Source organism: Aythya ferina (genome assembly GCF_964211825.1).
Source record: "Aythya ferina genome assembly, chromosome: 16".
Taxonomy (NCBI): domain Eukaryota; kingdom Metazoa; phylum Chordata; class Aves; order Anseriformes; family Anatidae; genus Aythya; species Aythya ferina.
The window spans coordinates 5,932,998-5,947,913 of NC_140315.1; the positions used below are offsets into that span (position 1 = coordinate 5,932,998).

Below are 14,916 nucleotides of genomic sequence, written 5' to 3' on the forward strand. Positions count from 1 at the left end.
CCACAGGAGCAAGGCTCAGGGGGGTGCGGGTGCCTGCAGCAGGCCCGGCGCTGCCCGCAGCCTGACCAGGCCCTGCCCTCCCCGAGGGAACCTCAGCGACCCGACATTAACTGAAGGAGGGCTCAGGCAGACCTCCGACCGCTGGATGGACTCCGTTTTGGATAAAACAAAATAAAATAAAACCTTCCTCTGAGCGAGTAACAGAAGGAAAGGCCGCACGAGGTGCGGATGCTGCTGCACCAGGACAGCGGTGCTTTACCAGCTCTGCTCCACAGCAGCTGGGCACGAACACCAGGGAGACCTCGTGTATCCAGCAGGGCACTCCAGGAGCTAAAAAGCCCCCAGTGCCAGAGCCACGGGTGACTCAGGAGATGCAGAGCCACCAACAGTGCGTGGGACGTGTGTCCCAGCCCCCCCGGCACATTCAGGGGCCAAGACCAGTGCATCTGCATCGGGTCGCTTTGCTACTCCCCCCTGCACTCCGGCCACGCAAACATGGTACCATACAGTATCCGATCCTTTTAAAAGTTAAAATAGTTTATTGCTGTTCTTTGTAGAAATGCACTTAACTTACATTGTCTTTTCTCTTCCTTTATTTGGCTGTTGCATTATAGGCATAAAAAGGTTCTGTTTACCCATTTGTTCAATGACTTAACACCTTTTTTCCTCTTGCTCCACTCATGATATTCCCCTAACCTTTGCTGGCCAACAGCCCCAAATCTCCTTTACATAAATACTGTAAATGTCTCCATAGTTTGCAGCATTGTAACAAAAAAATCTACCAAAGTAGACAAAAATGTTCGGTATTCTTGGTTGTTGTTTTTTTGCATTTTAAAAATATACCTAAATTTGAGATAATCTTAACAGAGTAACAATTACAATAAGAAAATAGTACAGTGCGTTGACTAAAGGAATATTCTGCTCTCCTTCAAGCCAATATTCCCTTTTGCATGTTGAAGTGATTCAGCAATTACTTAGGAACTTTTACCTACATACAATAATTTAGTAAAATGAGAATTAAACAAGGCAGATACTTACTTACTACTATTCTTCTGTCTGCAATTCACAGCTCATGCGAATAAAATCGCAATAAATATTAAAAAATAGTTTTTCTTTTTCTTTTTTTCTGTAAGGCATCTCTGAGTATTACAAAGTTTTTGTACAACCAAAAAATAAGATTGCTTTTCTCCATGTTCTCCGAGTACCTCTGTACCTCAACAGTAAATAAGAAGATTGCAGGTTTGATGAGGAGGGAGGGCTGGCGGGGCAGATGGGGTGGGGGCTGGAAAGAAGACCATAGGTGATGGAAGCAGACTGTGATGTGTGCAACAATCTGTAGTTTTCCTGTGAAACATTTCAGTCACTTTAAGAACATCTTCAAGACAATATCTGTCCAGATCCAAAGAAAACTTACCCAAAGTCCTTTTTCATGAGCACAGTCAGACTGCAAGGGTTTGGGTTTGCCCTTAACACTATAAATAGCTTAGGTATTGATATGCACCTAAATAAACGGGATAAAGGGTCAGGGTGATTTTTTGTTTTTCCTTTTTTTTTTTTTTTTTATTTTGTGTTGTTTTTATTTTTTATTTTTTTTTTTTTTTGCTGTTGGTTTCGTCGTCCTAGTCGTCGTCCTTCCCTCGGCAAAAGATTGTCCCGGGTGGCAGCAGCATGGGCATGGCCCTCACTGCATGCGGTCAGGCTGCAGCTGCTGGGGCTGGTACTGCACGAAGGCGGTGGCGGGCGCCGCGGGGTTGCTGGCGGTGATGGGGGGCTGCACCGCGCCCGTGTAGCCGTATCCCACAAAGCCGGCGGCGGGAGAGGCAGCGTAGGGGTACTGGTCGTAGGCAGCTGTGGTGTACTGGGAATAGGCTTGGCTGGCGGCGGTGTAGTCGATGTAGGGAGACGTGATGGACTGCACGGGGGTAGGGATCACCACGCTGGGCTGAATGATAGCTTGGGGGTAAACATAGTGAGGCGTGAGTCTGTGGAGGCAAAGGGAGAGGGTCAGCGAGGGGTCTGCTCCCTCCAGCCCCAAATTCACATGCCCCTCCTGCCCCAAATTCACATGTGTTGGCCACAGGATGGTGCTGTCCCAGCAAGGGGTGCTGCTGGGGGCAGGAGGGGAGGCAGAACACAACAGCCCTAGAGCCCAGGGTGGAAGCAGCACAAGGCAAAGCAGAGACGGCGAGGGTGGCCACACGCCCTGCTCTCCACTCCTCTGCTTCCCAGGGGTCAGATATCTGCTGCTACCCAGGCTGCCAGACCCCAGAACCCCTGCCCAGGTGGCCACAGCACACAGACACCACTCACCTGCCCCGTTCCATCCCTGGTGTGCCCAAATTGTCCCCACCAGCCTCCAGCTCCACATTTCCCTGTCCCCGTCCCAGCCACTCCTCTCCGCATCCCATCACCAGGAACAGCCGAGGGCCTTCCCTGCTGTTATCAGTCACCACACATTGGGGCTGGTGTTTCCATAACAGGGGATGTTTAGGGCAATGCTACTGGGTGTTTGTTGTAAAACACGAGGTATTGGTGCTGGCTTTCTTCCCCCCAGTAAGGTTGGCGCATCTCGGCTCTCAGGGTCGGTGCCTCCAGCGCTGCCTTTCAGCACCTGCCCCAGGGGTACTGCCACGAGGAACCAAACCACGCCACTGGCGATTAAAATTGAAGCATGCTGAGGATGGTTAAGGTCAGATCGCCAACTTATTGATAGGAAATGCTAACTTTTTTTAAAAAACAGCAAAACGGAAGGGTGTGTTTTCCAAAGAGCCCATGGGAAGTCAGGCTTGAAGTAAGAGCAAGAGCTGCAGGTTCAGGTCTGTCCACACAAAGTGCCACGGTCCGTGGCGCAGAGAGGAGTGGGTGAGCGCTGGTGCAGCTGCAGGGCATGCACACAGTGGCTGCCCGGCACCGGGAGCTTTGTGGTGCTGGGCCCTAACCACTCCAGGGCTTGCAGAGGTTGCTGACTGCTGAAGGGCAGAGCCACGGGCACCAGAAGTGCCTGGTGTAGGCAAGAGCTCTCTGACCAACTGCTTGCCCATCTGCAGTAACCAAAAGCCAACCTCCAGAGAGTCCCCAGACCCCCTTATTTTGTTGAGCAAAAACCAAGGTGAAACTCCGCACGGCGCTTATGCAGATTCAAACATTTTGGGGATTTTTGTGTGGATGTGCGCGACAGCACATTTCCAAACACGACCACTTTTAAAAGCCTCCCACAGGCTTTTCACAAGCCACAGGCTTGTACGTGCCTGCAGCGCTTCGTGGAGCGGAGCTCAGCTGCTCGGGGAAGGATCCGCTGCCCACTCACCCATCTGATCCCCGTCAGGAGCACGAGAGGATGTGCAGCGCTGCCTGGCCGTGGGAAGTCCCAGCCAGGAGCTGGAAGCTTCTCCTGGACCCATCACTGGCCTCCCTCGTCCTGCCCAAGTGCCTGCCCCACATCTCAGCCAGTACCCGCAGCGTCCTAGGGCCCACCTGGGGCTGCTGCCCCTGTCCAGCAGCTGTGGGGCTGTTCCCATTTGCTTCCCACCCAGCACTGGATGCTAAATTTAACCTGCTCTTTGGGCAGGAGAAAGGCTTCCCATGAATAAGCGTGCATCTGACCTGGGTTTTCTCTTGTTTTCCCACTCGCACACTTTTTTTTTTTTGAGGCAATTTGCATTATGAGAGAATGACTGCTATCCTCCCCCCTCGCAGCAGCTCTGCCTCTGAAATCAGCACCCTCAGATGAAACGAGGCTGCCCAGAGGAGCAGCACCGGGGAGGTGACAGGATGGATGGACAGCACGCACAAATATTAAATGCAAGGCCACCTCCCGAGGCCAGAGCCGCCACAGCATGCAGGGAGGGAGCTCACAGCCCTGCAGTCCATAAATACACGGCACCCGCTATCACCCTGTGACTAACAGGAACGAAATGAGGGGACAGAAATTCACTGAATCATTTTTGTTGCTGCTCTGATCCAAATTAAGGCCGGCACGGCTGAATCAGAACAAGAGCTGACGCCCAGGCTCCGACCTCGGGCCCAGCGCCCCGGCCGGGCTGCAGCAGCGGGGCCCTGAGCCGAGGAGTGGGCACAGCCTGACCCCAACACCCCTTGGGCTCCGTCACCGAGCCCTCGCCTGCAAAATGAGCGGTGCTACCATGGAGGCTGGGCTGGCAGCCTCTTGGGACACAGCCTGAACATCACCCTGCAGGAACATGTGCCCAGGGACCCCGCACGTCGGTTCTGATCTTCAGCACACCGGTCCCCTGCTGTAGTTTGCACGAAAAGGCAGCAAACCCATGACATCCTAGACTACTTCTTTGTCAGGGAGGAAAAATTCCATCGCTTCGATGCCTCTCTGAATAGAAAACACCATTAACTGAGAAGACAATAAGTATTCTTGCACTCCATTTCCAGAAATAACCCCCGGCCCGCCGCACACACAGGCACGTGTCTCACACCACCATTTGCCGCACTGAAAACACACTGCCACTCCAGAAGCTGCTCCTGTGTACAAGCAGAGGCTCTTCTGCTCTGTGGGCTTTTAGTGTTTTAGAATCACACTCGGGATATGACGCGGTTTGGACTTCGGGATGCAGTGGCCAGATGGCAACTCATCGATTCCAACAAAACACGCGGCCCAAGGTAAGGTCGCTGGTTACTTGCGGCTAACGAGAAACCAGAAGCAGCGCGGTACGGCAAAGTTACTGCTGGCTATGTTTAGCATCCACAGGAGGTCTTGAAATACTTTCCCCTCCTTCACTATTTCTGAAGATCTCTTAGAAATAAAGCTGTTTTCGAGTGCTGTCTTTTTCAAAAAATCAGCAAGCTCTGATCTGAATTTCTACCGGATGAGTCACATCTGTGTTTTACGATGCCTTCCCTCCCTGCAGTCCTCCTCCAGCTCCCACAACGCGCCCTGCAAGCCAGAAGAACTTCACCTCCATACACAACGTGACCAGAAAACGGCCCCTGGCCACGGCAGGAGCTGGTTGTGCTGAGGTGGGGGACAAGTTGCAGGAGGGAAACAGCACCACACAAACACTCGGGACACGAGGAGGGGCACAGGGCTCTTGGCAGCCTCACAGAGATCAGCACACAAATGCCACCACCACGACCAGCCCTTTATTCCCTGAAGAATAAAAGAAACAGAGCCCTTTGTGTCTGCCAGTGAAGGCACAAACTGCAGCATTTGACCCCGGGAATTTGGCCTGCGTTTCCACCAGCACTGACCCATCAGCTGCTGCAGGGACACCCACACGGCCACGACACGTGATGGCAGGACAGACAGATGCGTCGGAGCCCTCCAGACACACGGCACCAGCCAAGATGCCACGGGAGGCGATGCTGGGCTCTGTCTGCTGGGTGGTACTGCAGAATGAGCCGAGCACAGCCACAGCTGCACACGAGAGAGACACAAAAACCGCCTGTGGTGAGGTGACACCTCCAACCACAGCCCGGGTGACAGGTTTGCAGAGAGGTATTCTGAAGCGGGGTCAGGAGTGCGAGTGCAGCAGACAGAAGTAGCTGTGGGAAATACCCCAGCACGGCCACGGAGAGCAGCAGCACTCCAGGAGCTTGATGCTTCCATTACCAGTGCTGCAACACCACCTCGGAGCTAGTGGTGTGTGGACACAGCCGCATCCTGCCACAGCTCGTGCCCCAAGAGCAGCATTCCTGAAGGACAGCCCCAAGCCCTCAAGGTGCTGCCTGGGCACTTTAAGCCTTGGTGGAGCGTGGGTGGTCGGGCAATACCTACAGCCTCAACGCCAGGCTGTAGAAACAAGAGAAATTCAAATCCTGGTCTCAAATCCAAGCAAGATGCAGTGGCCAGGTCAGGCCGTGTCTGCCAACAAGGACTCCTGCTCGGAGGGGCCCCTGCGGGGTTTATTCACCGACATGTGAATAAGCACAGCGTGCTGCACACCAGGGCATTCGTTCTGCGCCGACCACTCCACAATCCATCAGCAGTTACTGACATGGGCTGGGCTTCATCCACTGACATGACAAACCTCTGAATCCTGAAATGTCCCTATTAAAGCTGATTAAAGCGCGCATTGAAATGTCAATGGGTTCTGCCTCATCAGCCAGCTTGAAAAAGGACAAGGATGAACCCTGCAGCTCCGTGGTCCAGTATTTACGCTTGCCTACTGTATTATGACATAAACACAAAATAACATCAAAAGAAAAACCACAAATTTCTGCTCAAATTTCTGGTCATGTAACTAATTTGCCTGTCTGTCTTCTGCTCTTCCTCCTCTCTCACCCTTTGGGAAGATTTATGCAGCAGCCCAGGCAAGCAGGTACCTGGTACACGACTGGGTTTCCTGCTGGGCCAAGGACTTCAATATACAGGGGGACAACGAAAAAGGAACAACCTGCCGTAACAGCCTGTCCCAGGTTGGAATCAGTACAAGAGAAAACATGGCTATGTAAGAGGTTTCAACGATAACTTCTACCAGTTGCTGAGCCTACAAAAATCATTGTACACGAGCTATCCATGATTTCAATCTAATTTCATTTTGGCAGGAGAGAAAAAGCTTAGGGAACAGGAAGCACTGCAGTAGCTGCGAGTCTAGCGCAGCCCAGCAATGCCATCACTTCGCAGCGTGAGCACAGCTCGGCTTCATGATGCAATGAACTCATGGAGGTGGGTCCCACAGACACAAATAAAAAGAAACGCCATCTACACCTTCCCCAAGAAGCACAGCCAGTGCAGAGGTGGGGAAAAGAGGAAAAAAAAAAAGAGGTTGTCTATCAAAGATGAGAGTGAATCTCCTCAAAGATCTCAACTTTTTTCTTAATTCAACCAAGAGCCTGAGATCAACATCCTGAGCTCAGCACCAGTTATCCAGGCTCTACAATTTACAGCTTTATCCTCTGCGTCTTGCTCCCCCACACCCAAAGGAAAAAAAAAAAAAGAAATACAATAAAATAATAATAATCCCAAACAAAGGCATGTTGTGCCGGACCAAAAATAGGCTGGAGAAGCATGCTGAAAAACGCTCAGGTAGCAGAGCAGGAGATAACATCTGCCTGAAACAAGAGCCATCTGGCACCAAGGAAAAAGTCACATGGAAGTTTATCCACAACTAGTCAGCTATCCAGAGAGGGAAAAAGCCCTCCCCTTACGAGTTATCAGCACAGCCAGAACAGACATGAACTGCCAGACAAAACAGAAAGTGCCTCACACCAATACACCACAGCAGCCCGAGTCCCTCAGCATCAGTGTGAGAATCCCAGGAGGATGCTAGATTCGTCGTGTCCACGCAGGAGGAAAAACAAGAGACTTTGGGAGATTAATTCCGAGGAATTCCACCTTTAACTAAGCTTTCCCATTTCCTTCTGCAATTTGGAGAAAACCAAAGGCTGCAGAAACACCTTTAAAAACTTCCCAAGTACCTGACAAGTTTTGGAATAACACATACATAAAGTTGTCTACTTTTATGTGACTCCATTTTTTTAACAGACTTTTTCTTTACACGTGATTCCTTCCATTGATTTTTAATTAAAATCACCAGTACATCTGATTTAACAAAAACTATTTCTTGGATATACGAGGGATTTTGAAGCAGAACGCTTTAACCATGCAAGAATAATGAAATAGGTTTTCTTTTATCAGAAATGGGTAACTGATAAAACAAGTGGTTTCTCAGCCAAGAAAGAAATTCCATTTTAAGAATTTTAAGGGATCTCTACTGACAGCCTCTAGATCTTGTTGATCTAGAGGACCCGAGGCACCCCTCTCCACGCCTTCCAGCAAAGCGGGAGCAGCCAGGGGTGCATGCCAGTGGCACAGGACAGCCGACACGCACAGGGAAAGGGCAGGGGCAGCGTGGCCCTGTCTGCAGGATAGAGAGAGGGAGAAACAGGATACTCAGTTTTAACTCTGAGGTCCAAGACTTTTCATCTTTTGCGCTCACAGAGTATATTTAGCTCTGGTATGTAGCCTGCTCCCATCTGCGGGGAACAAGTTCTTCATGTAAGTCATATTTAGAAGTGACCCAGTGTCCTTGCCACCGAATTATCAGCACAACTGTCTAAGTTCCCTCTCTGGTGTCCCCAGCTCAGAGGCAGGCTGCTCGGAGCTGCATTTATCATTCAAATTACTGGGCATGTGTTTAATACTACCAAAGTTAGGGACCGGCATGCCAGCAGCTGCGCAAAAGAAAGACGAGATCAAGAACAGCCTGCACTGCTCTGAAAATTCAGGCGCGTGCACGGATCTGCTGTGCTGGGATTAAAACAGCACCAGAACGGGAGAAGCTTACATCTGCTGCTCCCCGGCTCCTGCAGCCAGGGGAAAGGGCCTGGTTCGCTGCTCCGCAGAAGGCAAAGAGCAAATCCACTGATGCCAATGGAACCACAGCAAGGAGAAGGCACTTTCCTTTCTGATCTCCTTTTACGTTGTTCTATAGGATGATACAAGACGTGGGACACGAGCAAACTGTACCCAAAGCAACAGTGCCAAGCCCTTGGGTGCAACACCAGCACATGCAACCTCGAAGTAAATGTCCAAGAAAAACTGCAAAGCTGTTGGATCTGTTTATAAATACACGTCTATTCTTAAAAACCAAAAAGCTCTCTGACTGGCAAGCGCTCGGTCTGAATAGCAGTGAGCATGCCTGAGAACTAGCAGCTGAAGCCATTTGGAAAATGGATTTGAATGTTTCTTAGGAAATCCCCCCCCCCGAAAGCTTTCATGTTATTGGCACACGACAAACAACAGGTGCCGGGTGAGCCATCCCCATGGGAGCCGCTTGTGACCGGCGGAGCAGCCCGGGGTCCCGCAGCAAGCCAGCTTTTTGATAAGTGGTGAAATAGGAAGTCAGAGCACGGGGGATGCCAGCTGACAGAGACCGAGCAGAGCAAGGACAGCATGCGCCTTTTTATAAGCATAACCACAGAAAAGATGAAAGTTTGTTTCCTTTTATTTTTAACCCAATAGAGAAGTTTTAAGGATAAACAGCTGCAAGGGAGGGTGGGCTGACACAAAGAGGGACTTTCTTCACGTCCTAGCTGCAGCACCATCAGTACACGAAACGTTAAACTCAGAGATTTAACCATTTCCAGTGCTGCCCGACACCAAACACAGGCCGAAATAAGCAGCTACAGGCCAGGAGGAGGTGGGGTCTCTGGAGCAACGACACCCCATGTGCAGATATGGAAAGAGCTGGATCCTGCTGCAAGGACAGCGATATGTTTCCAAGAGCTCAGTCACTTACTCAGCCACTGGTAGATCTCCCACACAGATAGCTCCTTTGCTGAGGCACAGCCACAGGAATGCATCTGCCATGCACTGCCTGCATCCAGAGCTGAAAGCACGGCTGGGGAGAGAAGAATCAGGGAATCCCCCGTTCCCTGCCGGGGCTCACGCCTGCTTTGGGTGCTAGGGGCCCAGAAGAGAGGACCACGAGGGGGACACAACACAGCTCTGCTGCACCACCACGTACTCCTGGCCGAGTGGTCTACATAGGTGCTCTTCACAGCTTCCAAGAAGAGTGATGTTTCTCCAAACTTCTTTAAAGGGCAACTGCTTCAGTAAGAGGCTGCTGCAGTAAAAGACAGCTCCATTTGCAGTCTCACCCTCCTCTATTCTCATAAATACAACACCACGCCAGCCAGCAACTGCAGGCAAATGCTGTGGCATTCCCATCTGCCTCCAAGCAAAGCGCAACCTGTAAGCTACCGACTGAGCCCCCAGGCCTGAAGTTGCTTCCCTAAACCCAGAAGCCAGATCTCCGAGTCACCCTGACACAGATGCATCCTTCGCCTTGCATTACTGTTAAGATCTCTGGTTACGACAGCCTAGAGACTACTTTTCAAAACAGGATTTACTACCGACTCCGTGCTGTCTGCCGTGCATGTGCCTCCCCTGCCAGGACAGCAGGAGGAAGGAGTGAGGCTCTTCATGGTTTCTCTTTCTGTTCCGCATACCCCGGGCAATATTTACAGCTGCATTTGGGTCCCTGGGGCTGGGGGGAAGCCTTCAGTTTATAAATAATCTTCACTAATGTTTGGGTAATTTTCATAGTTTCCATTCATTTTAAGTTTCACCAAAACCTGCATTTTGCGGCTTTGTAGCTCGAATGTGACTGGCTGGTCTTCTCTTCCTTAACTGCCTAGCAGTTCGCGGGTTGTTCATTCATTTCTTCCTTGCCAAGTCCAGCTTGCACACCTAGCACCCCGTGTCCCATAACAACGGTCTTTCAGAAACTGCATGCCAGTGCCTGGATGCAAACACTTTGCAGAGAGAAACTGAGGGAGGGAAAGCCCTGAGATGTCTTACGTGTGGCAACGCAGACCAGCCAGAGACCTTTATTTGGGGAAGCTCCACAAGGCGCACAGCAAATGGGCAACAGCAAGTTGGTCACACTTCCCAAGTCAGACAGACCCTGATAAGCTCCTCACCTACCCTCAAATCCCTCAAAGGGCAAAAGAAATTGTGGCTCCAAAGGAATGCAAGAGCAGAGCCCTCTTACTTCTGCTGGTCTCCTGACAAGACAAAGAGGGAACCAGTGGCCAAGCTCCGCTACTTGACTGAGCACCTGATGCTTTGCTCAGAAGCCACAGAGCAGCCTCAGCCAAGGTGCTCAGTTAAATGGCTCTACGTTTCGCCAAACCCATGTTTCTAGTGATCCTGCTCCAGCAACGTCCGAATGCAATGAAATTCGTGTTTACCAATGCTTGCAAATAATGATATATAATCTGCTCCCTCCAGTCTCCTGGTTCCTGTCTCTTGGCAACTGATAAATAATTTACAGTGCTCTCTGCTGTATGTGCTCACTGCAGCTCTGCTGGTTTAATGACAGAACCAATGCCGGAGAACTGGAACAGTAACTGTCTAGGTCACAAGGAACACCGAGTCAGTTGATCCCACACTCCTCTGTACATGAAACTAAGAGCAAACTGTTCAAAAAGAAAACCCACGTTTTTCACAGCTGCAGAGCTGTGGCTGCTGGGTAGGAGCAGCACATGCTGGAAGAGCAGATTATCTGCAAGGGGAGCTGGTGCGAGCTGACGCTCCTGCCAGCACTAGGGCTTTAACATGCTTCACCATTTTGCTCTTTTCTGTTGGCACGCATGGTAAACCTCGTAACATGCTGGGTTTTATCATCAACTTCTATTGTGTGCTCTTGTGCGATTTGGAAAGCCTCCGGTGTTTGCATCTCGGAGATGCTGCCTGCCTCTGAGCCTAGGAAAGCTGCTGTAGCTCCCATGCGAGGAGAGCTGTTGAAGAGCAACAGCTTGCCTACCTGGACTACTGTGGCTCTTGCACCAAAAAACCCTCCTCGTTTCATGACAGATGCTCTTCAAGTCTTTCCAACAGAGCCGTAACCACTTAGGAAAACTGGCGTGTTTGAACCGTACACAGCGCACATACACTGGGTGTGCACTATTGTGGCAACACAGCCTCTTACATCCATAAACTCATTGGAATGAGATTACCCAGGCAGTTGGCAGAGAAGCGAAAGTTTCTGTTTTGTTGTTAGCTGCTCCCCCCACCCGCCCCCAAAAAAAAGAAAGAAAAGAAAAGAAAATGCTATGAACAGAGAACAGGGAATGGATGAAATATTTCTGTTGACAAAGGCCAAGATCCCATCTATTTATATTAGTCACATAAAAACCACAACAGAGCAGTTCTCAAAAGCTTTAAAAAATGCACCTACTTTCTTAATGCTCTTAGAAAATAATAATAAAAAAACCCTATCAATATTCACTTTCTGAAATGGTGTAAAAAAAAGAACTGCATCAATCATTAAACAGTTAAATGAAGGCAGTATGACAGTCACTATTGTTCTCGTGAAGCACACTTGTCTTTTCCCGAGCAGCTGCCAGATCCTATTAGATGTATAAAAAGAGGACTTTTCTAACCGAGTAGGGATGGTATAAGCTATTGAAAACAGCAGACAAAAGCCCACTTTTGCAGACTATTCAAGCCTTGTATAACATCTGTCCAAAATCAATTTTTGACCTAATGTTACTTTCATTAAGTAACAGACTTTGTTTCCAATGCAATTTGTTTTCTAGGATAAAACTGTACCCTGAGCATTATTATGTGGGAAACGGCGGAGAGGAAGCAGAAGATCTTATTTGAGAAACATGAGAACAGAATTTGCTTAATTGTTTTGACACCTTAAGTACTGCAATAGAGAAACTATTTTCCATTTATTTGAATCCTTGAAGCTGGCAAAGAAGAGAGCAATGCAGTGGGCTTATTATGGCTAAGATTTACTGAGGATAAAGGAGGATCTTTGGGAATTATATGAAAGCTGACAAATGCACAAAACTTCTGAAATCTTCACCAGAAATAAAGTACTCCATGCATCAACAACAGCTGTTCAAACTGTCCACTCCTTACAACTAAGGCTTTTTCATGCATTTTAAATAATGAGGAAGTTGATTCATGAATATGATTTCAAACTGACTGTTAAGAAACATGTCCACTTACCCAAAGGGTCTCTGAATAAAGGCTGGATGTAGCTGCTGCACACCTATGGTAAAACCTAAAGAAAAAGGGTTCGGAAAAAAAAATATTAATGAATGGCATCCGCCATACCATTCAACTCACAATATACCCATGTAACTACACCTCAGACCACATGTGCATCCATTTCATCTGCTATGCATGTGAGCAAATTTAGAGTCCCATTTAGAAGCAAGTTAATTTTAATATGCATATGCGATATGCACAAAGGCCAGATGGGAGCCCAGATTAAAGAGCAGTGCTCAAGTGCTGCTATCAGAGCAGACAATGGGGATAATACCTTACTTTACACAGGGTACTGTGTGTAAAATTAAACCAAGGGGCAGAATGATGGAATGGATCTTAGCGCTAATGCTGATGTAACAATGAAAGAGGAGAGCAGCAAAGCAGACCAGCCGTGGAAGGAAACGGCTTTAACTCAGTTATACGAACTTTGGTGTATATTGGCATATAACGCTAGCATAAGAGGGACTGGGAAGAAGACAGGGAAGAGAGGTTAACTGATTACAGTGTCCTCAGTCCACGAGCAAAACAAGGGGGGATAAGCACGCACCATCGGATCAGATGAACCCAGCCCGAGTAGCTCGTTCCCTCGCCTTACAAGTTATTCTACTAGTTAGAGACGGGCTCTCCCGGCTGCCTCACCAGTTTGAATACTCCTCGGTTTTGCTCCCAAATACGCCAGGTTCACATTTGCTTTCCTGCCGTCGATGATGGGGTTGGGGTCTTTGCAGGCTCTTTCAGCCGCAGCCCTGTCTGCCATGGTCACCTGCAAGGAAGCACAGCATCGGTTGTGGCAGCGGCACTGGGGGAAGGCTCCGGCAGTGGGGCTGTTTGCTTGACTCATCTATTTTGACCCAGGAGCCAAACGCCGCTTCTCCAAACAACCCTGATACATCGAGACGGGGGGGACCTGGCGGAAAAGCTGCTCCCCATGGCCAAAGCTTCCACCAGTGACCTCCCCTCTGCTCCCTGGGCTCCTCCAAATTAACGGAGCCGGTCCCAAACCCCCCGACGGCAGAGGCTGAGACGGGGCAAGCAGCACCGGGGGGCTCAGGGCAGGGAGATGCGGGGGTCCCAGCCACCCCCCAGGCTTTGTGAGGGCACTGCGACCCCCTGAAGGCACTGCCACCCCCAGCCTCCCCCCCGGGCCGGGCAGCGGCACTTACGAAGCCGTATCCCCGGGATTTGCCCGTCTGCCGGTCGGTGATCACCACCGCCTCCTCGATGTCCCCGAAGACCTCGAAGTACTTCCTGAGGGAGGAGTCGGTGGTGTGGTAGGGCAGCCCCCCGACGAAGATCTTGGTGAACGTGGTGTCCTTCTGCACGGTGTGCATGGTGCCCGGCGGCGGTGGTGGTGGCGGCGGCGACAAACACCCCCCCCCACCCCCCGGGAACCCCAACACGGGGTCCCCCCCCACTCCCCTCCCCGCTCCCTCCCGGAGCGGTGACGGGGAGCTGCGGCGGCCTCCCGGGGCCCTAGAGCGGGCTCATGGCCGCGCTTTGTCCCGTCAGCGCGGGCGGCGCCGCGCCCCTCCCGCCGGTACCGGGCAGTAGCGGCCGCCCGCCGCCGCCGCCGCCTTTGTAGGGCCGCGCCCGCCCCGCCCCGGCCCGCCCCGCCGCGCAGGGGAGCTCGGGGCGCGTAGTCCCTGAGGGGACGAGGGGGGGATGTGAAGGGGATAGGAGGGGGATATGGGGTGTGAGAGGGGGATGTGAGGGGGATAGGGGGTGCGAGGTGGGATGTGAGGGGGATGTGAGGGGGATATGGGGCATAGGGGGGACAGGGAACCGCAAGGATGTGGTCGTGGTGGGGACAAAGTGACCAAGGGGTGGTCTTGAGGAGGGAGATTAAGGTCCCTAAGAAGGTCAAGAGGACGAGCTGGGAGTGCTGAAGTGTTCCTAAGGAGGTCCCTAAGAAGGTCTTGAGGTTTCTGCTTCTCCCTCCTGCTCTTTGGACAGCGCTGGTTTCGGAGCAGCGAGGTGTCCCTGTGCCACCGGGTTCCTCTCCCTGTACCACCGGGTTCCTCTCCCTGTCCCTCCAAGGCTGGTTGAGGTCCCTGCCCCTGCCATGCCCCGCTGGCTGCAGCCTGACCCAGGGAAGCTGCGAGTCCTGCCCCAGGAGAGCAGCCCCACAGCCTGTTCCATGCTCCCCTGTTCCTAATTGCTGGAAAACAAAAGCCGAAAAGCTACTTAGGGCCTCAAAATCCACCTCTCAGCCGTGGATTGCTCACAGAGCTTTAATTCCTCTCCCCCTGGTGCTGGTTGGAGCCTGGGGTCTGGGAGGGGGTCCCAGACATCACTTCTCAGTTGCAGTTTCCATCACCCAGAAATTCATTGGCCAGAACCTCCAGAACTTGCCCCTGCCTTGGGTTTATTGTGCCTTTATAGCACTATCAATTGGCAGAGAAAGAAGATTTTTTTTTTTTTTTTGCCATGTGATAAAT

General features: G+C 51.0%; 1 protein-coding gene across 1 annotated transcript; it reads right to left on the reverse strand.

Annotated features, from left to right (window-relative positions):
* Positions 1-516: 516 nt before the first annotated feature.
* On the reverse strand, positions 517-13,868 carry RBM38 (RNA binding motif protein 38). Its single transcript, XM_084537754.1, has 4 exons — positions 13,642-13,868; positions 13,118-13,241; positions 12,437-12,491; positions 517-1,982 (listed from the first exon to the last, which is right to left on the reverse strand). The coding sequence occupies exons 1-4, from the start codon at positions 13,807-13,809 to the stop codon at positions 1,682-1,684; spliced, it is 648 nt and encodes a 215-aa protein (XP_084393880.1). The 5' UTR covers positions 13,810-13,868; the 3' UTR covers positions 517-1,681.
* Between the last annotated feature and the right edge of the window lie 1,048 nt (positions 13,869-14,916).